Consider the following 20,389-nt stretch of genomic DNA (forward strand, 5'->3'; position numbering starts at 1 on the left):
TATCCCCCACCAAAAAAAAAAATCGAAAGAGATAGATGAATGAACGAATAAGACAGAGAGTGTTCACATGCGCTTGTTTCAGAAAATAGATATAGGTATCCTGTACAGTAAGCTCTGAGTACCTTGAATTTTATATTTTCTACCAGTGCACTCACGTTCCTCCTGGTTCAACCAGCAGTGTAGAGAGTGCTGTTGAGACAGTCCCTGCATTTCCCGCATAGATGTTATGAATTTCATATTTCGTTCAGAGATTTGGCATGTTAAAAATGGCAGAATTGTTTGTAGAAACAGAAACATGCCAGTTTTTCTTAATGGTGTGAGTATTGCAACAGTGATTAATATTTATTGTTAATTAATAATTATTGATTGAGCAATAATTATTAATATCCTGAGCAGTTATTTTGAAGTATAAAAATGTTAATTCATGTTTATTAATTTATTTTACGTAAATTTATTATAAATACAAAAAAGGTTAGGTTCTTAAATACTTTAAAATGATATAAAAACCAAAAAACCCAGTGCTGTGTTATTTAAAAAATAAATTGTCTTCTCTCTCTCTCGTCACTTAAGCCACTATAGACAGCTGTTGATTACTGCCTCCTGAACCTCCGCCTATTTGAAAAACAAAGCGATCTGCCTGTGTACTGCGCCACTTTAGTCGCTCTTGTTTATGGCTTGTGAACCTCGGGGCGGGAGGGAGGTTTGTCAGCAGGCGTGACGGATGAAGAGAGGGTCACACTTTGGAATGCCGTGAAAGGGAGTGGGAGATAGTGCTAATGGAGTTTGTGCAGTTCCTTCCACTTCTGCTTCTCTGCACTGTGGCTGCTAGCCAAGGCACCCCCTCCCCCCTTACACCCACCCTGGCAACCACCTTATAAAACTACTTTTTTTTTTTCTAATGGCAGTTTGCTGTTCCAGAAAAAGGCAGTGTAAATCACTCTACTGAAAAGAAAGTGGCGCCAGAAAAGCTGTAGTAAATATAGTATAAGTTTACTAATTATAATAATTTTTAATTTGTGTGTGTTTGAGTTGTGATTTCTACTCCATAAAGTAGTTTTTTATAAACTCATTATTAAAAATTTAAGTTCACATTATATTAATAGTCACATTATTTTATATAAACACATTTCCGGATTTACATTTATCAGAATGTGTACAATATAATATATTATAGTAGACTATGAGTATCTTATATTATAATATATTTAATTATCTGCCAGTCTGGTGATGTCCACAGAAGTGTACAGTAGCATTGCTCTGTACAGGTAATGTAATTATTACTTTAGCGTGTGCTTGATTTCAGTCTGTGCTGAAAGTATTCTTGCAAAACTTATCTTCTTGCTCTCCCGTGGTCCGTCGAACTGCGGCCTCGAGCATCTTGGCCGTTTGTCTTCACTGTCGGAAGCCTCACATCATGATCACGTACATACTGAACATTCTGCTTGGTGAGTACTGTCTGTCTGTCTTGTTAAAATCAAATAGCTTAAGTTATTTGTTAATGTCTCATTGAAACCAAACTACTGATGGTATTTGTATGAAAATTATTTTGAGTGCTTTGGTTCGTTTTTATTTTAGCTCACTTTGCTACGGATATTTTTTTTTGTACAAAACTTTACATTTGGTGGAAATATTTTCTCACAGGACATGAAATTAATATTTCTTAGTGCCTGATGTGAATAAGTTAAGTGTTTCTGATCCTTAAAAAATCATTTAGCCTAACTCATTAATTTCTGTGCTCATGTATACCAGTATCATTTTGTAAGCATTTTTTTTCCCCTTATATTTTCCATTATTACGAATAAAGAAATGCATAAAATAAAATGGTAACACCGAAATCTCCTGTTTTAAAAACAAAATTGATCTAAAGTTAAAATCACAAGATCTTGTCCGTAGTAATGAAATAAAACCTATGTTGCGTGCTGGATAGAGCCTTGTGTTTGGTGGGTAGTGGTAATCCATCTGTGAGTCACGTTGTCGAACTGTCCGGTGCATGTTCGTGGGACGTCTGAGTTGCAGACTGCGTGGTGCCCGTGCGAGAGACCCACTCCGCGAGCACGGTCGTGGGGGTTCTGGGCTGCCTCCGCCAGATCCTGCCCCACGTGGGCGCGGCGGCCGCCGGCGAGGAAGAGATGAAGGGCAGCTTCGGCGAGCGCCACAGGCACCTCGAGTCGCCGCAAGCCGTCGACAGGCTCCTGCAGGTACTCGGGGGTCTCGTCCCGTGGCAGAGCTCAGCCGCCGAGCCGGCACGTAGACTACTCATCCTGTAGAATCTAAACCCCGAGCGTCTGGGCGGCGAGCAAGTACGTCGCCACCAGGTCGCTGCACCATTGAACTATTACATAAACTGTGATTAAATTTTCAAACGCTTTTTTTTTTCTAAAGTGGTATTTATCATTTTAAGGTGTAAACACCCTAAGGTATACTACTAATACACCGCGTCTCATCCCAAAGTGAATTTCCCAAGTTGTGCCCTCCCCTTGTAAATGAAAACCGATGACAGTTATGAAAACGCTCTTGAGGGATCTAAATAGCCTGTGGGGTAGTAATGTAACCTAGCTGCTAAGGTTATTAACAATATAAACCTCCAAATAGCTCAAAATATTGGTCTCGATTCACATGTATATAAAAATCCTTGAAAAATTTAAGTTCAGTTTGAAAATGCTGTTCAAAGTTGGTACAAATGTGGCTCTAAATGATTCATGGTGAAAATAAAGTGTCTCGGAGACAAACTTATTTTTAATGTTTTTTTCTTATTATTAATACTTCGCTGAAATCCACAACTCACTATGGCAACCATCTTCAGATCACAACACTTTTCCAGCTTATTCACAACACCATCACAAACTTAGCTCATTCCCAATAATAATTTACATTCCAACTTCCAACGAAACTTATGACAAAAAAAAGCTATTAAATATTCTCCTAAAAACCACCTCCATGCTACTTATCAAAAAATTGATCAATGCTGGCGCATGGCAACAAAATTTCAACCACATCATGTGATCTAATCTCCCACGCATAAAGTGCATTTGTCACATTCTAATGATAATGTAACTGGCAAAACTGTTTCATCAGCATGTTTTCAGACAAAGAACCATGGCAAATGATGCAAAATAAATACGTGAAATCACATAAACAAACAAAATGAAGTCAAAAAATCTTAAAAACAACTTTTCCCTAATAAAGCAAACAAACCATCAGAAATTTAAAAAAAAAAAAAAAAAGCTTTAAATTAATGGCAAGTATGTTTATAAAACATTGCAATTGCGTGAATACCCTTCAAAAAAAATAGACAAATGTTATTTACATAATGATGGAAAACCCAAACAAATATTATTTCTGATTTTAATCATAATAAATCTCTATTAAAGTTATTCACAGAGTGGGATAGGTGTAACGGGTGTTGCCACAAGGTATGTTGATTTTTTGATTCATGTTAATAACAATGAAATAATAAAGTAGTGATAAAAATTTAATTTTAATTATTAAAAATATTTTTGCAATATAAATTAGCAAATTACTTTAAGCACTCAATAAATCAAATATTTTTTTCCCACTGCTTAAAATGTTATGTAGGTGTATTAGTTCCGATAACACTATTTTTTGTTTTGATCCTGTTATATGTAAGATTCTTTATAATTCAAAACTATTGCAAGGCAAATTTCGAAATGTAAAACCATAAAATCTTTGATCTATACATTGCATTAAAAAATATATTTAGCTGTACTTTTTATATTTTCATAGAATTCCGGATTAAAGATCTTTACTGTTACTGTACCTTAACATGTTTCTAAATGGAAGATACTTGTGGTATTTTTCATAATTTGTGGCGTTAATGTGGCAAATTCAACGTCGCCGAGCACGGCCGAGCTTTGCGCGTGTGGTGCTTCAGGTGTACGAGTTGTCTCTCCACTACACGGCCCACGCCGACCACAACGTGGTGATCGCCGCGCTGGAGACCTTGCACCAGCTCCTCCAGTCCCCGTCCGAAGACCTCGTCTCCCTGCTGCTGTCGCCCCGGGGCATCGGCAGGAGTCGGGTCCACGTCGCGGAGGGCGGCGAGAAGCTCTCCCATCGCTCCCTCAGTAGGTCCATTGCCGCTCTGCGTGCACCTGGGTGATAAAACTGGGGGAAGGTTCGGTTTTTTATGCTTTTCCTATGGTCCCGGTACCGACGTTATTTTTACGGTTCGAAGGTGCCAGCTAATTTGCTTAGAACCCGCTGAACCGAAAACCGAGAACCGCAACCGACCCATCACTATCATCAGATATCCTCTCTTAGGTAATCTTGCAGTCTAGATGGCCTTAGGTATATTTGAATGTATCTTACATTAAAATTATTATTATTATTATTAATTTATATGATATTCATCTCCCACATTTATTTCAGGCCTACTTAAATTTGAGGTTGTTTTACACTCAAGATCATATTATGATTGATTTGACCCTACATTGGAGGTTGCCTTATATTCAAGAGGTGTTTTGTGAAAAGAATTTCCAGCATAAAATTTATGTTTTTTTATTATTATTATTTATTTATTCTAGGTCAGATGAGTATTTATCCATCCCAAGCGGCGAGTGACCTCAGTTCTCTGCTGGACACTGACGTTGATTCTGGAGATATCAGCGTGGCATCTTCGGTCGAGAAATGGGTGAACGAAAGTCGACCTGGCATCATTTTCTCGAGCTCCCTCGCGAACAGGGTCCCGGGGAGATCGGAAACTGTTTTGGACAAGCACGGGAAAGCCGACGCTGTTTCGGAGAAGCAGGAGGATGATGAGGATGACGACGAAAGCTGCAATACTTCTGTCATGGACGAAGGTGGCGGGGAGTACTCAAACATCAAAATTGGTTTGATTAAAGGTTCAGTATTATCTCTAATTGTGTGTTTGATCCTGTAAGTTTGGCATAGTATGAATGGTTGTGCCACTTAATTTTAATGTGATATTTACTACCTTTATGAATATATTTATTATAATTAGGCCAGTGGCAATAATAAATGTATTATGCAAATCAAATGTTTAAAATATTTTATAAGTCAAATCGAATTGCAAATATTGTTCTCGCGAAGCTGTATTACTCTTATGTATTTTACAAAATACAGGATTTAAGTAGAAAATAAAATCATTAACATTTGTAAGTTTTGTACTGATTAAGAGATTAACTAATTGGACTGTATATAAAACATAATTACATAAAAATTATAAAATAGTGATGCATAATATAAATATTGAGAATTCATGAAAGCAAACAGAGCGATGATGATTCTCTGATCATACTTTGTTGATTCTTTTGTTTTATTCTTTGTCTTTGTATTATTGTCTATTATTCTTTTATAATGTTATATTATTTGTGTATTTTGATCGTTGTGAATGTGGGGCTCACGCTCCCGTGTGTTGGTCAGTTGCGGATGTGCCTACGTGTTGAGGATCCCACCTCGGGTAGTGCTTGCCCGCTCTTGGTATCAACGGGAAGGAGAGAGGTCCGCATACTTGCAGCGACCATTTATGTTTATGCCTTTGTCTGTATGTTTCGTGCCCACCGTAAAAGCCCTCAGCTGTTGATGGGTATGTGACAAAAAAATAATGAAAAATAATTAATATTTCAGAAGTGTGCCACGTCTCAGGAAAAATAGATATAATTTGTATTAGAACTGCAATGAATATTTCATTATATCGTATGACAAAAGTTATTTAAATAGTAAATGAATTAATATATAATTGTTTGGACTGTAATTAATATTTAATTTTTAAATTTTTTGTCAGTTGTATTTAGTCATTCATTGACTATCTCAAGGGGAATTTTCCCATTTTTCTGCTCAGGTATAACATTTAATCCTTACTGAGGCATTTTATTTATTTATTTATTTATTTATTAAATTTGTGCGAAATGGCATTTGCAAGGTTCTGTTTGAAGTATAGAAAATGGAGAGATAATTAGGCCAGAAATGGGTTTTTTTTTTTAAATTCCTATCAGAAGTTGAAACTGAAATTAATTATTGATAACTATTAATAAGGGAAATTTTAAATTTTAGTCAGGGAATGGTCAGGAATATTTTATTACAGATTAGTATGGACACCCATGTTTCAGTTATTTCCATAACCATGGTTCATGGAGAATTGATGAATTTTTGATCATTACGTATTATTTTAATAACAACTAAACTAAGACTGAAATCATTGCAGATTCTGACGACATAGCGATGTATAGTCCTCGTCGCCCCCTTGCGGAGACTGCTCAGTCATCAATGCAGAGTGACGAGACCAAGCAAGGAATAGACGACGAACAGCAGAGCTTCTACTCTGCCTCCATGTCTCCCACGCCGTACCAGTCGGAAGTGCCGTTCGCAGTAAGTGCCTTCACTTAAAAGTGTTTTTTACCTCAGATATTCAAAATCCTCCTTTTACTTATTTATTAATTTATATATTTTCATATTAAATAGTACATTAACCTCTTATTTGTAGGGGGTGTACGAAGTTTCGTAAAGTCAAAGTCGAATGAAGCGGGGGGGTAGGGGGTCATATATCCACACATATCCACACATACATGTACCTAAAGTATTCTTTAGAATTTTTTGTGATCATTTTGCATTGGTTACACACAGTTTAAAACAAACTTGGATAATCAGTTTTCTTTGGGGAGCCTGCTTAATGTTTCCCACTAATTTAACAGTTTCTAAGTTTGTGATGGATGATAGCCTACGAATAAATTGTTCACTTTTATGAGAAATGCTGTGCAGTGGAATCTGTGGAAATCTTTATGTTGTGTATATACTTAAAAACTGTGCCAGATCACAGACAAAATTACCAAGAAGCTTACCGCGGCGCCATCTTGAAGTCCACTGCTCTACCAACGGACAGTGTTGCCAGATGACTTCTTGCAGGAGTATGTAGTATCCATCCGCCAAATCCCACGATAAGCACGGCTCGTGTATTATTTTACCAAGCACTTTGTGTTTCAGCCGTGCGACGTGGGCTCCTACACGGACGCCGATGTTCCGTTGAAGCACTGCGCGCGCCACTTGGCTGTCTCGTTCCTGCTGACCGGCTGCTGCGGGTGCACCATCCCCGACAGGAGCGTGCGCGTGAGCGTCAAGTCCTCGGCGCTCGGTTGCATCGCCGGCATCCTGCGCTTGGCTCCCGGCATCTTGCTCGTGCCGCTGGACAAGGCGAAGACGACCGGCCGTTCCTCAGAAGGTTTTGTAGTTTTCCTGTTGCGTCATTCAACGTTATGTATCAACCAGTGCATTCAAGTATTTTTTTTATGTTTTAAATTCAAAACTACATTTTTAAATGAGTATTGTTTTTCATTTTTATTTTTAATGAAAAATATTTGGTTGTTTTTGGTTTTTATTTTTAAGTATGTCTATTATTTGTAATCAGATCATCTGCTAACAAGTGTTTTTTGGACATAACTAGAAGTATAATTATTTTTATATGCAATGCTGGTTCTTCACATTTACATAATATAAACAGAGTTGTTTCTCAAGAATTACATACAATGAAAGTTGTAAGTATCTTTAATCGAGTTTATTAAAAAAAAATTGTATACAGAACTGCTTCTATGCATGATAATTCTATGTAAATGACATCTTTTAAAACAAAAATTTTGCTAAGTAATTGTACAGAGCATCATAAATTTGTCATTTTGTCTAGTTATTTAGAGGAATCAAGTTACCATGTACTGGATGTTCTTTCTGTAAATTATTATTTTTTTCTTTTTTTTTTTCTTTTTTTTTTTCTTTTTTTTTTTTTTTTTTAATTAATGTTCGAATGGCTTGCAGGTGCCCAAGCGGTGAGCGATGTCCTGCTGTACGCTTCCCATTCCGACCCACAGCTGCGTGCCCTCGTCATCGTGGCGGTCGCGAACCTTCTGAAATCGGTGATGATCCGGTCCGGGGGAAATTTTGACAGTTGGCTGGGCGACGTGAAGTTGGTTTCTCTTCCACAACTTGTGCAACTCATACTGAAGGTAACGGCTGCTTTTATTAAAGGTTCAATAGCCAGGGTGTCTACTAGGCTGCTGCAAATACAGTTTTTTTCTTCCTTCATTCGAATTAAATTTCAAACCGATGAGCGAATACCATGTTTACCTGCAGAAAGGTCACCCCTGCATATGGTTTGCCTCTGTGTATAGATCGCACCTTTAATTTTAGGCAAAAAATTCTAATATTTTTACCTGTGTATGGCTAGTACCATAATCTGCATTCACTAGAGTTCCTTGGATACAAGTGAAGTGATTCTTTTCTCAGCTTACGGGCACGTAAATAATTGGCTCTTCTATGTCTGTTTACTACAGGAGGGTGTGAGGCGACACACTTCCTCACTACCCCCCTCCCATACCATATTTACGACCCCTCCAATTCCCACACTTCCTAACGAGACACAGGAGAAAACTACTATTTTTTATACCCTTTCGTCCATTTTTTACCCATCCCTTTGCCGTGGAGAGGGAAGAGGCGGCAAGTTACTCTTTGTCAGTTCCTTCTATAAAAACTAGCACACATTCACCGCGAGGCTGGAGGAATATAAAATATACCAGCTATGGCTGTAGTTTTATCACTGTATGTTCAGTTCCAAAATACAGTAAAATAAAAAAGTGTTGTCTGATTTAAACCACAAAGGTTTAAACCAAATTTTAACCCATGGTTTAAACCAAATTTTAAACCATGGTTTAAACCAAATGGTTTTTATATAAAAAAGTTTTTTTTAAATAATTTATTTTTTAATATAATGTTTTAATTATTTTTGTGAAAGCTCTAACTCCACTCTAATAACTACAAAAGTTTGCTCGTTAATTTATCTTGTGGTTTACAGGAACAAAAATTACATATTAATCAAGATCTCATCATTTTTATTATATGAATAAGTTATAAATCATACCCAGCTTAATACTCCTCTAAAAAAAATATTAAATAAATAATCCCTCTTCTGTGGGGAATCCTCAACCTGAAAACAATAAAACCAGATAATTCGGACTCTGATAATTTAGAGTTTACTGTATGTTTTCGCGCCATTTAAGTGTTCCCTCGTAAAAGTTACATGCAGTGAGGGAAAATTGTTGTTGGCAACAAAATATGTGGTGATTGTTGGAAAATTATAACTATAAAAAAGCTAATTTGTTTTTAGAGGATGGGAAAAACTCAATTTTTAGAAACTTTTTGATGAAATCTCACATGTAGACAGTTTTATGACAAAGGCTTCCTAAATATATGGTTAGTTCAAAACTCTTTATGAGTATTTCATTATTCGAAGCTCTAGGTCATCATTAGAGTTTAAGTATGAATTGGCCTTGTTGTATTATTAATTTAAATTGTTTTCAAGCTCTCAAAATTAATATACCTACACAAATTAATTTGGCCAATCACACTTGAACAAGGTCTGTGTGACTGAAACGTGAACTTTTTTTTCACAGGGCCTGGGCGATGAATCGTCAGTCTGCTGCAGACAGACGCTGGTGGCGGTCTCGCTGTGTCTCCCCGAGCTGCTGGAGAGCATGCACAGTTCCGAGGTCTCGGAGATCCTCTCAGCTCTCCCCGACATGGTGACCAACTCGTACTGGCTCGTCAAGGTGAGTCGAGCCGTCGTCTGCCTTGCTGCTGTTATACCTTGGGTATCGTCCGTTAATCACGTGTGGCTCGAGGGGGGGGGGGGGGGGGGGGGGGGGGGGTCGGGAAAAATCACGAAATATCACAAGGGGGGAGGAGGGGTGTAGAGAGATATCACGTGTATTTATTTTTTCGCTCGATTTCTACTAAACCGACAAGCGACGCGTGACCTTGACTCGCCGTAGCCAGGCAACAAAATCCCCGCCCGCCGCAACGTGAACCACCCGGCTCGGCTTGCCAGTCGCCAGCAAGACTGTGATTTTGGCACCGAATAAACATGCTGTGCTTAATTTTCCAGAATGAAATTAGATTATACCTATATTTAAAGATAAATTTCTGAAATTTTTAAAAATATTTTGTACCAAAAAAATACACCACAAATCACTAGGGGGGAGGGGGGGTTAAAAATTTGCTAAAAAAAACATCACGTGATTAATGGACGACCCCTTGTCTGGAGGGAACTACAAACAGAAGGGTACAAAAAGACGAAACCATCGGATGTTAAATGAAGGGAAAAATTTATTTATTTTATCGGGCTTGACGACATTCACTCAAAAGCGATGGCATAAGATATTTAAACACGGAACCGACAGTCTGTTTGTGGTTAATGACAGGAACAGATCTCGTTTCTCGAAAATTTCGCAACCATTTTGTCTTGGGAAGCCTTCACGTGTTCTTTTGTAATGTCATCGTTGTGTTGTCAGAATACGCTGTTTTATTTCATCGCTGGGTTATCACATGCATCATCATATTTTTGGTGTCTTGTACAGATTAATCTGTTTATCATCATCGTTGGGTTCCTCTGTCTGTTGCTGTTTTGTTCAAGTTGGTTTTTTTGTCTGTTTTTACTGTTTTGTTTTTTTAGCAACTGGCTTGTCATTGTCATCCCACTGTATTTGTCTGCGCTATGATATTGTTCTAACTCATTCCATGGAATTTTTTTTGCTGTCTATACACTTAGCATATGAAATCGCCTGTTTTTGGCTAGTTTTCTGTTTGTGTATACATCTTTTTTTGTCCTTTCTTCATGTTTTCTCTATGACATACAGTGCAAACTAGCATTTGTGTAAGTCTGAAATAATGATTTAAATCAACTCAACTCAGTCAGGAACCAAAAATCAAAATCAGGTTTGCTGCATCAAAATTCAAACCCTGGTCTTCCGGAATGTGAGTCCTGTGGGAAGAAAAAATTTAATTAAAAATAAATTATTACTACTACAGAATGTTTATAGGTCTCAAAAGTTACAAAACATCAAGGAAATGGAGGACTGGTCCCGTAAAAGCCTTAGAATAAACCGTGATTTTGTTGAAAATCACACAACTTTGTTTCGAGCAGCATTTTGCTCATTTGCTTTTTTTTCTTTCTTTCTTTCTTTCTTCCTTCCTTTCTTCCCACACTTCACTTCAGTTCATAGGCATACATTAATTATAACTTAATTCACGTGATTGTTTCTGAAAAGGTTTTAGCTTTCTTGTTAGTAAGGACAAGATTATATGGTGAATTGCGGTAAAACTGAAATAACACCGAAAAGCATGTCAAAGCACTTCATAACAGCTAAATGCAAGTTAATACACCATACAGCATACAGCATGGAAATGTAAGTTATATCATGGAATTAAGTAGTATTTAACCAAAACTTAATTTAAATCATAAAAAAAGAATTAATCCTTTAATGTTTGAAATTCACTATCATTATTTCCAAACAAAAATTTTTTACCAAAAGTGTATGTAAAAAAAAAATTAATGTAAAAGTTTTTTTTATTTTGCATTTCTCATTAAATAACTTTTAAACCACAAAAATGATCACTAATTTATTTTTATTGTTCCAAATGTATCTGTTTTATACCAATTTTTACAAATTATTTTATCTTAAAAATGTAGCATATAAATTTTACCTATATTTTGGTGGACTGGGTATTATAAAACAGTTTATATAAAAAATAACAAATTAAAATAACACTGAAATCTTCTGTTTTAAAAACAAAATTGGACTAAAAATAAAACCATAAAATCTTGTCTCTATTTTTTACAACTGCTTATGTGTATTTTTCTTGCTATGCAAATAAAAATTACCTTGTTAAATAAAAAAAGTTGTAAGAAAATATTATTAAAAGTTTTCTTTAAAAGGGGGTTGTCTATAAAGTCGGTTTACGGACAATATTTCACGTGATAACGTGAGTGGAAGAGAGATAGATGCGTCACAAGCCGAACGCTTCGGCTGATCGTGCCTCTCTATCGCTTGTTCTCCGCTCTCGCTTGCACGCTCGACTCAGGCGGAACGTGACAATGAGTCATGCTTTTTCGTGCATCCAGCCGACGTTCATCGATTTATATATAAGACGTTATCACGTCAAAAGTTCAAAAATATTTTAACCAAATGTTTGTACACATCATGTAAAATGATAGGACCAAGAATAATTTATTTGAAGAAATTTAACTGAGAAACAGTACATGATAAGGAACATTTAACTAGTGAAATGTCTGTGGAGGATGGCTGTCATGAGTAGATCAAATAAGTCACAAAAAATTTACCTTCACTTAGCAAAGCATGATGGAGAGAGACAAGAATTAATGGCTTTTTTTAGGCCAATTTCATTTTTAAAATAGGAGATAAGGATGTTATTGTTTTCATTTGTTATGAACTGTCTATTCATAATGATAGCATACTATTGATCACATACGACACATAAATGTTTTATGATGCTTATTATTTCACCAAAACAGTGTTATTTTGACTGATAGATGTTCAACTCTGAAAATAAAAATAAATGTTCAAGTACTTGTTTGAAAAATTTACCAACGTCAATGATGTAAAAATGAGTTACTAATAACAGTTGCAAAAACCAAAAATAGTAAAATGTATTTTTTTCGATCTGCTTAGTATTGTTATTTTTATAAAAGCTTCATGTTTAATACATAACATTCATTGAATTTAGTGTATTAAATATTAGGTTTTTGTGATTTGAATTAAGTTATGATAAAAATTGGTTGTCTGTAAAGTCGGTTTACGGACGATAGTTTAACGTGACGTCATAACTAAAAACATTGATGAATTGATTGTATACTTTTATGAATAAAATTGAATCATTTTTATTGAATTATCACTATTTTATATGGATACGAAGAAGGAGTGAAATGAAATCTACAATTTAATTGATAAATTTACTTTTATTTGCACTCATTAATTCAAATATTTTTATTACTTTAACGAAGAGATTATTTTAACTATAACTTTTATACATGTTTGCTATTTAACTTCTTCCAATGTGTGTTATTTTGTTAAGGATAGGACGATGATAGGAAAAGTAGGAAATGAATGGGAGTGTTTCATGTTTAATGTGCCTCGAAAAAGTCTAATCAATGGTTGTTCCAATCGAGTGGAAGAGAGATAGATGCGGCGCAAGCTTACAATGAGCGTAACGGGATACAGCGTAACGGGACAATGTGCGTTACGGGACACTTTTTCGTGCGTGCAGCCGGCGTTCATCTATTTATTAGACGTCAGGTCAAAAGTCCTCATTAATTTCATGATAGTAAGTAGCATTTTGGTGCTTATGGTGTATAAACTTACATTTCGGTGTTATATGATGTATTGACATACTTTTCGGTGTTATTTTGGTTTCGTCCCAATTCACCGTATAATCTTGTCCCTAGTGATGGATCATCCCCACAGATTACGCTAGCGTATCGTTTCATTGCAGACAGTTCTGCTTAAAAATACGTACTGGGCTTCGTGATGTCTCAGATGTTATGTAGTAGTTTCACTGTCATGTTTTGCTGCTTTATTCCATACTACTTTTCTCACACTTTCTGTGCCCTGTCGTGTTTGCACACATCTGTTACGACAGAGCGACAAACCGACAGAGCGAGTCTTCAGGAGGTGCAATATACTGGGCACTCTGTGTGCGACAAGTCAAAAGACATAGCCCGTAACCAGGATTTAATGTTATGGTTTGTTGTAATTAGTGCTGGTTTTGTATGAGTCTATTTTTGAACTTCTTTTGTATTTTGCTAGGTAATATGTCTAAATTTTGTAAACCAATGATCCGGAATCGTAATCGAGTTGAGAATCGAGGTAAGAATCGACATTAGCATTGAAATCTAAAGAAATATTTGTTTTTCGACATCTCTACTTGATTTCAGTAACACAGAAAACACAAACCGTTTATTCCTTTATTTTTTTCAGTTTGGTGCCGAAATCTGATGTTCAAATACGTTTACAGCTACGCAATTGACAGAGTAAAGCTGATATTCATAACTGATTGTGATTTTTGCTATGCGTATAAAAGAATGCTGCTAAGTTATAATTAGTTTTTCCCATACTCGTAAAGTATTTTGATGTTTGTTTAAAATTTATCACAAATGTTTAATACTAGATATGAAGCAGAACTTTTCTTAAAAAATTAGTGAAACTACGAGTGGAAATGCTTAATCATTTTGACAGTTTTCAACTTTGTCCTTGTATGTAATTAGACCATTAATAATTTTTGCGGTTACTTAACGTAGTTTTTTTATTTTTTAAAAAAAGCTTTTGAAAGTATAAATTACTTCATGGATTACAGTTATCTGATTAAAAAAAAAAATTACAGTGACTTTAGAAGTTAGATTCAATTATAATTATTTTCAGGTTTTCGCTATCATAAGTAACTCATTTACCCTTCTTTTTTTTTTTTTTTTATAGGTGAAGCTAGCATCTGTGTTTAGTGAATTGCCGTACGTCACGATACACCATGTCACTGGGGACTGCAAGTTCCAAGATAACGTACTGAATGCACTTCTTTTGGTTCTCTTGCAAGATGAAGACACCAGGGTGAGGCATGCTGCGGCAGAATCTGTTGTCAGGTGAGGAGTGATGTCTGCTTTGACCACAGCTCTGTCGTACTAGCACAAATACATGACAGGGAGCTATTATTTGTGCCAGTTTCTTTTTTTCTTTTTTTGTTTCGTTTTTTAATTTCAACCCTTTGCAAGGCATATATATTTTTTATCTTCTGGTGGCTTTACATTAAGCACATCATCTGAATCTAATCTACAGAAATAACTTACGTAAATTTTAGGAATTTCATTCCCAAAATCTCCTTCTAAATTTCGTGTTTTAATGTAATGTTTTAGTTTTCGTGTATCTTCGCCTGTGCTTATTATTTGTTTGTTTTTTTTTTGATCATACTTCCGTCATTTCCGCGGGATGTAGCTTCGAGATATCCCTCCCCACCATCAAGTGGTAAGTGGGACTCTACAACCTGAATTCGACCTCCCCATTAATTTTCAATTTCAGAGGAATCAAGCTACGCGAGAGGGAAGCGTAGCAGCAATTTCCGTGGACCGGTTTTTTTTCTTGGGGTAGTTCTGTTTCCCTCACCAATGCATCCAATCCTTGCTTTGTTCTCGTCATTTTACCCATTATCTCCGCGTTGCTGTTCACAGAACGCACACTTTATCTTGTGATAGTGGAGTCTTGCCCGTGCTGCAGAATATAAAAGCTTGATTGTTAAAAACTGATACTTCTTTTTTTTAACTGTTTTTAGACGAGATTCTTTGGCCTGTTCTAAAGTAAAGATGGACATTTATTTTCGGTTTGTCATTGCTGTAAAGGCGACCTTGTCTCACATGTTGTGCCGTCAGTTTTAGAACCGACCGTCTGTTGGGAAACGTTGCAGAAACGTCTGTTCCCGTGCCGTGTGCAGGATCGTACCAAGGCTGCTGTTCCCGACGGACCATCCGGGGCGGGACGCGGCCACGGCGAAGGCGGCGCGGCTGACGGCCGCCTACGTCTCCCCGCTGCTGGAGGGGGGTGCCCCGTCGTCGCTCGCCCCGCCACCCAGCGTCAGCAGCCTGCCCCACCCGTTCGACGTGGGCCGCTGCAGCCGGTACGTGGCCGGGCTGGACTCGGCGCTCTCCCGGGTCGTCGGCCGGCTGTCGCAGCTCGTGCTGTCGTCGCACTCCAGGCACCTCGTGGTGAGTCGGGCTGTCAGTGGCGTAGCAAGCGGGTGGCAGGGATGGCCCCCGCCAGGGGGGGGGGGGGTAGACCACCGCCGCCGCCGCCGCGACGGTTACGCGGTTACTGAACCCTCCCCCCTCTTGAGGGGGCGCCACTGGGTCTTGTCCTCTCTTTCTTTCCAACTAGCTCTGTCTGTCCTTGTTTCAGTGTGCCCTGTTGCCAGGTATACTCAAAGAGCCCAGAAGTTTTACACACGACTTTGTTATGTTGTGGAAATTTATTAAAGTGTACTTAAATATTTTTATTTTTACAAGGAAAAATTTTGAGATAAGAATTTTGGAAATATATTTTTCTTTGTTGTATTTTATGAAAAAAGCATAAGGTAACATAACAGAAAGATACCATTTTGGTTTCATCTGTTTTAGTGATCAATTTTATTTTTTACATCTTGTAATATTAAAAATTTGTGCTCTATTTGGTTATAGAAATATATCAATGGAAGGCCTGGTTTTTAATAGTGACTAATTGCTACAAATAGTTTCTCCTGTAAAATAATATTTGGTACTTAGAACTGATATTTTATTCCTTCAGAATGTTTGCAAATTTGACAATACTTAAGACACTATTTTACGGCCTTCGAAAAATCAAAAAATAGTAAAATTAAAAATTTACTATAATTTAACATAATTATGACAGTAAACAAAATAAGAATTTTAATGTTAACAAGTCACGAAGTATCATTCTAACAAAAGTGGGTGCTATTTGCTCTGTACCGCAATCTAAGCATGAGACATAATGTAGGTGCATTTTCGTCTGTACCCTGGCCTCGACGACCAATCGAAACAACCCATAGCCGATCACTGCATTTCAGTTGGTTGAAGCTACATCTGTAAAGATTACTGGATTCAAATCCTTGGTAAGGCATGGATTATAAGATTAAGTTATGTTTGTTTTCTAAGCTGCCCCTCAATCAGATTAATGCCATAAGAATGGGGATGTTAAGAGCCAAATTTAAAAATTAAAAAAATATGTGGTGGTGAGTGAGAAGCGAAAATAATGAACCAATCTTCATCTTTTCAGTAGGTTTAAGCACCATCTTCATTGCAAGGGATTCTGGTTTCAAATTACCTGTAAGGTGTGGATGTGTATGACTTTTCAATTGCAGTATTACATTGCTTTTATTTTATAAAATTCACTTTTTCATAAGCTTAATGGCATGAAACAGGGTGGTGCTCCAAGTGAGCAGTGGTAATAACAGACCAGTCTTTAACTTTACTTAGCAAGTCGTTGAGATTATATTATTTATTTTATTCACAACAAATTGATTCGCTGGACCCTGTGCCGCCACCCCCCCCCCCCCCTCCCCCCCCCCCCCAAAGACTCAGTGAACGATCTGTAAAATATTTTTGTCATGGCTTTATTTTTGGCACAAATTTATGCATTCCAATAGTGGGAGTAGCAAATTCGTACAGTTATTTGAATTTACTCCATTCATTAATTGAAGATGCTGAATTTTCTAGTCTCTTTATTTTGAATATATATATATATATATATTTTTTTTAGCACCTTTCCCCTTCATTTTTCTGCCACCAATGAGTCTTTTTTCCTGGTTAAAACAATTATTATATAAAATGGGCCAATATAATGCAGCATAGCTATCTAATAAAAATAACCACTCCATCAAAACAAAAAATAAGTTAGTAAAGTTTTATCTGCTATTTTTCAGGATTCTCAAGATTGTTAAACATCAGGAATTTTACTTAAAAAACATTGTTTCTGTAAAGAAAAAAAAAGAAAATTTTGATAACACCCTCTGAATTTAATGTTTTATCGTAACTAAAACAAGCTATTGAATAAATTAGTCTCTCAACGACTGCTGGTTATAAAGTTGTCAATGAAAATATTAATGTGACTACATTCTGTGTAGTTGAATTTTTTTAGTATTTTTTTTTAATCCTGGTACAGTTTTAATGAGTCAGGAACATTTTTGTGTATAGGCCAGAAATTAATAGGGAAAAAAAAATATTTTTAGATAGTCTTAATTCCAGTGTAAACCCTGTAGATTGTGACTTGCATTAGATGCCTTTGTCAACATAATTAGTTTTTGTGTTTAGTTTATATTTAAGTTGTATGCTAGTAAAATTTAATTTTGTGTTTGCACTTTTATGTTGAAGTACGGATGCTGTGAAGCCCTTGCTCTCCTCTCAGAACAGTATCTGACGACCGTGTATTCCCGGGCCTGGAGTTGCCAGCTGGCAGCCAGTGCTGACATGAAGCCCAACAACAAAAGAAAATTAAGGTGTGGTATAGGCCTGTGCAAAGCTATGACTAAGAAAATCAATCGAAAAATACTTTTTAATATGCAATTTGATTTACCCAGGAAACTTTCTATATGTTTTATTTGAAGCTTCGCATCTGATGTGAAGCTTCACATATTCTGTAAAGCTTTAAAACATTAGTAGCCTAAGATTCGCTAATGAAAATATTTTGTATTTATTTATTTATTTTTTGTTGGATATGTGTTGGCTTGAATAATTTTGGTTACTTATAATTTACAAAAACTAAAATAAAATAAAAAATACAACTTAAAACGTTTGACGTTTAATTTTCATTTCTCTTTACTGCCACTTGTTAATATTTAGTAAGAAACATCTGTTAATAAACTTTGGGACAAACATTGAAATGCAAGGGTGCTATTGTGTAAAATTTACATGGAAAGCCCTCAAATAATAGTACATACAGTAGAATCCCGCCGATGCGACCCCCCTCTGATGCGTCCATTCCGTTTATACGACCGTTTTTTGAGAAACCGTGATAATTTTTAGCAGAGAAAGTTGAAAATTTGAGTAAAATCTGCTGAAAAACAAGTCTGTTACACTTTGTTGGGCGCTGTGTGTTCACGTTTATCTTGGCGAGTGCTGTACTGTAAGCAGGCAGGCATACAAAAGACGGCTAAAAATAGATACCACCCCTCTAGACTGTCCACGCTAGCCAATACCGGTAAACTGCGCGCATCACCTGATAGCATCTGCGCGCGTGTCTATTGCCGTCCCGGTCCCGGTCCCGTTTGATGATTGTGACTCGTTTTTCAATTTACACGGACTCGTGGATTCGTGAAAATGAGAATAAAGCGAGTCAGTTTGTCGATAATGAAAAATTATGAGATCATCCAGCAAGTGGATAAGAAAACAATTTCCAAGACAAAGATAGCACAGCAATATGGCATTCCGAAGTCTACTCTCTTCACGATTCTTAAAAAGAGAGAAGAAATTATAAATGCAGTACAGAAGGAAGGCAGCAGTTTGCAATTGAAAAATTTGAGGGGCGCGACGTATTAGGTGCTTCAAGTGTGCGTGAGAGATAAGATAAAGAAGGTGAAGAGGGCGAGACCTGCCAGCCAATATATTTGTGGGAGGGGGAGACAGAGATAAAAGAGAGTGAGCCCTGCAGTAAGCGGAAGTGGTCAGGTCACACTCTCGCTAGCTAACGATGCTGCTGGTCGCCAGCCTCACACGCGCACGCACGCACACACACGCACATATGTGCACGCGCCGCCGCCAGACAGTGGCGACTGGCGAGTAGATGCGTGAGCAGCCAGCAGTTCCGCTCTCCTTACCCGTCCACACGTGTTTTTTTTTTTATTTTTTTTTCTTTTTTTTTTTACGCTGTGAAGGGACGTGGAAAAGATAATTGCTTGAGCTGTCAAAATAAACATCGCTGACGGCAAGGACGGGAGCGCATCCTGTCGGTCTGTCGCTGTGATTATCTACTCCAAAAACATGTCACAGCATTTCAGGATAGCATTGTTCTTATATCTTTCGTTTATAGCCGAATGTTTTCTACCTGATCCACACAAGTTCCTTCGCCACGTTTTGAACGAAAATAACCAGCCGGCTAGCATAGCCGAACTCACGTGACGCAAATTTACATTATAATTTTGGGGTGGGGGGGGGGGGGGGGTTAAATTGGCCCGAATTCTCTATTGCGACCATTCCATTTATAAGTTTGTTTTTCCGGAAACCTAGAGGGGTCACATCAGCGGGATTCTACTGTATTACTAATATATGTATTTCATTCCAAAGTTTCTTAATAGATGATTACTAAATATTAACAAATGGTGGTAAAAAGTCACACAATATTATTTATTATTTCTTGCGCAACCATTTACAGATAGAAAATAATATTTAGTACATTTACCACAACAAATGCAAGAGCACTATAGGAATAATTTTACAGCAAAAGTAATCAATTTGTAGTAATAACTGGAGACAAAATTTTATGGTTTTAATTTTTTTTCCACTTTCTTTTTTAAATTGAGGATTTCTGTGTTTTTGTTTTTATTTTTATAGAAGCTGTTCTATAATACTTACTCCACCAAATTAGTTGTAAAATTTACATGCTGCAATTTTACGATAAAATAATTTGTAATAAATTAGTGTAAAACTGATACATTCATAATAATTAAACTAAATTAGCAAGCATTTGTGGTTTAAAAGTGATTCAATAAAAGAAGCAAAAATAAAACAGATAAAATTTAATTTTTCTGATCCATAGCACTTTGTTACAATTTTTTTTTGTCCGGAAACAAAGATATTCCCTGTATTTCAAACACTGAAAGATTACTTTTTTATGATTTGAACTAAGATGTGGTTCAGTGCTACTCAATTCCATGATATAACTTGCATTATGGTGTTATGTGGTGTATTAACTTGTATTTCTGTGTAACGCTGTGTCTTTTGACATGCTTTGCAGTGGTTATTTTGGTTTTTATCGTAACTCACTATGTAGTCTGGTCTCTGGTAATAGCAATAAAATTAAATGACTAACGTGGTGAGTGAGACCAA

At 36.7% G+C, this 20,389-nt stretch overlaps 1 protein-coding gene across 3 annotated transcripts in view; it reads left to right on the plus strand.

The window, feature by feature from the left end:
• LOC134539280 (huntingtin) overlaps positions 1 to 20,389 on the plus strand; it is a 135,661-nt gene that overhangs the window by 10,911 nt on the left and 104,361 nt on the right. For all 3 annotated transcript variants that reach the window (XM_063381104.1, XM_063381105.1, XM_063381106.1), the window contains exons 5-15: positions 1,304 to 1,445; positions 2,017 to 2,198; positions 3,893 to 4,085; positions 4,545 to 4,862; positions 6,185 to 6,348; positions 6,961 to 7,195; positions 7,783 to 7,970; positions 9,414 to 9,569; positions 14,289 to 14,449; positions 15,292 to 15,562; positions 17,720 to 17,844. In XM_063381104.1, coding sequence (XP_063237174.1) covers positions 1,304 to 1,445; positions 2,017 to 2,198; positions 3,893 to 4,085; positions 4,545 to 4,862; positions 6,185 to 6,348; positions 6,961 to 7,195; positions 7,783 to 7,970; positions 9,414 to 9,569; positions 14,289 to 14,449; positions 15,292 to 15,562; positions 17,720 to 17,844 — 2,135 coding nt within the window. The remainder of the gene's footprint in view (positions 1 to 1,303; positions 1,446 to 2,016; positions 2,199 to 3,892; positions 4,086 to 4,544; positions 4,863 to 6,184; positions 6,349 to 6,960; positions 7,196 to 7,782; positions 7,971 to 9,413; positions 9,570 to 14,288; positions 14,450 to 15,291; positions 15,563 to 17,719; positions 17,845 to 20,389) is intronic.

This window comes from Bacillus rossius, chromosome 15 (assembly GCF_032445375.1).
Source record: "Bacillus rossius redtenbacheri isolate Brsri chromosome 15, Brsri_v3, whole genome shotgun sequence".
Taxonomy (NCBI): Eukaryota; Metazoa; Arthropoda; class Insecta; order Phasmatodea; family Bacillidae; genus Bacillus; species Bacillus rossius.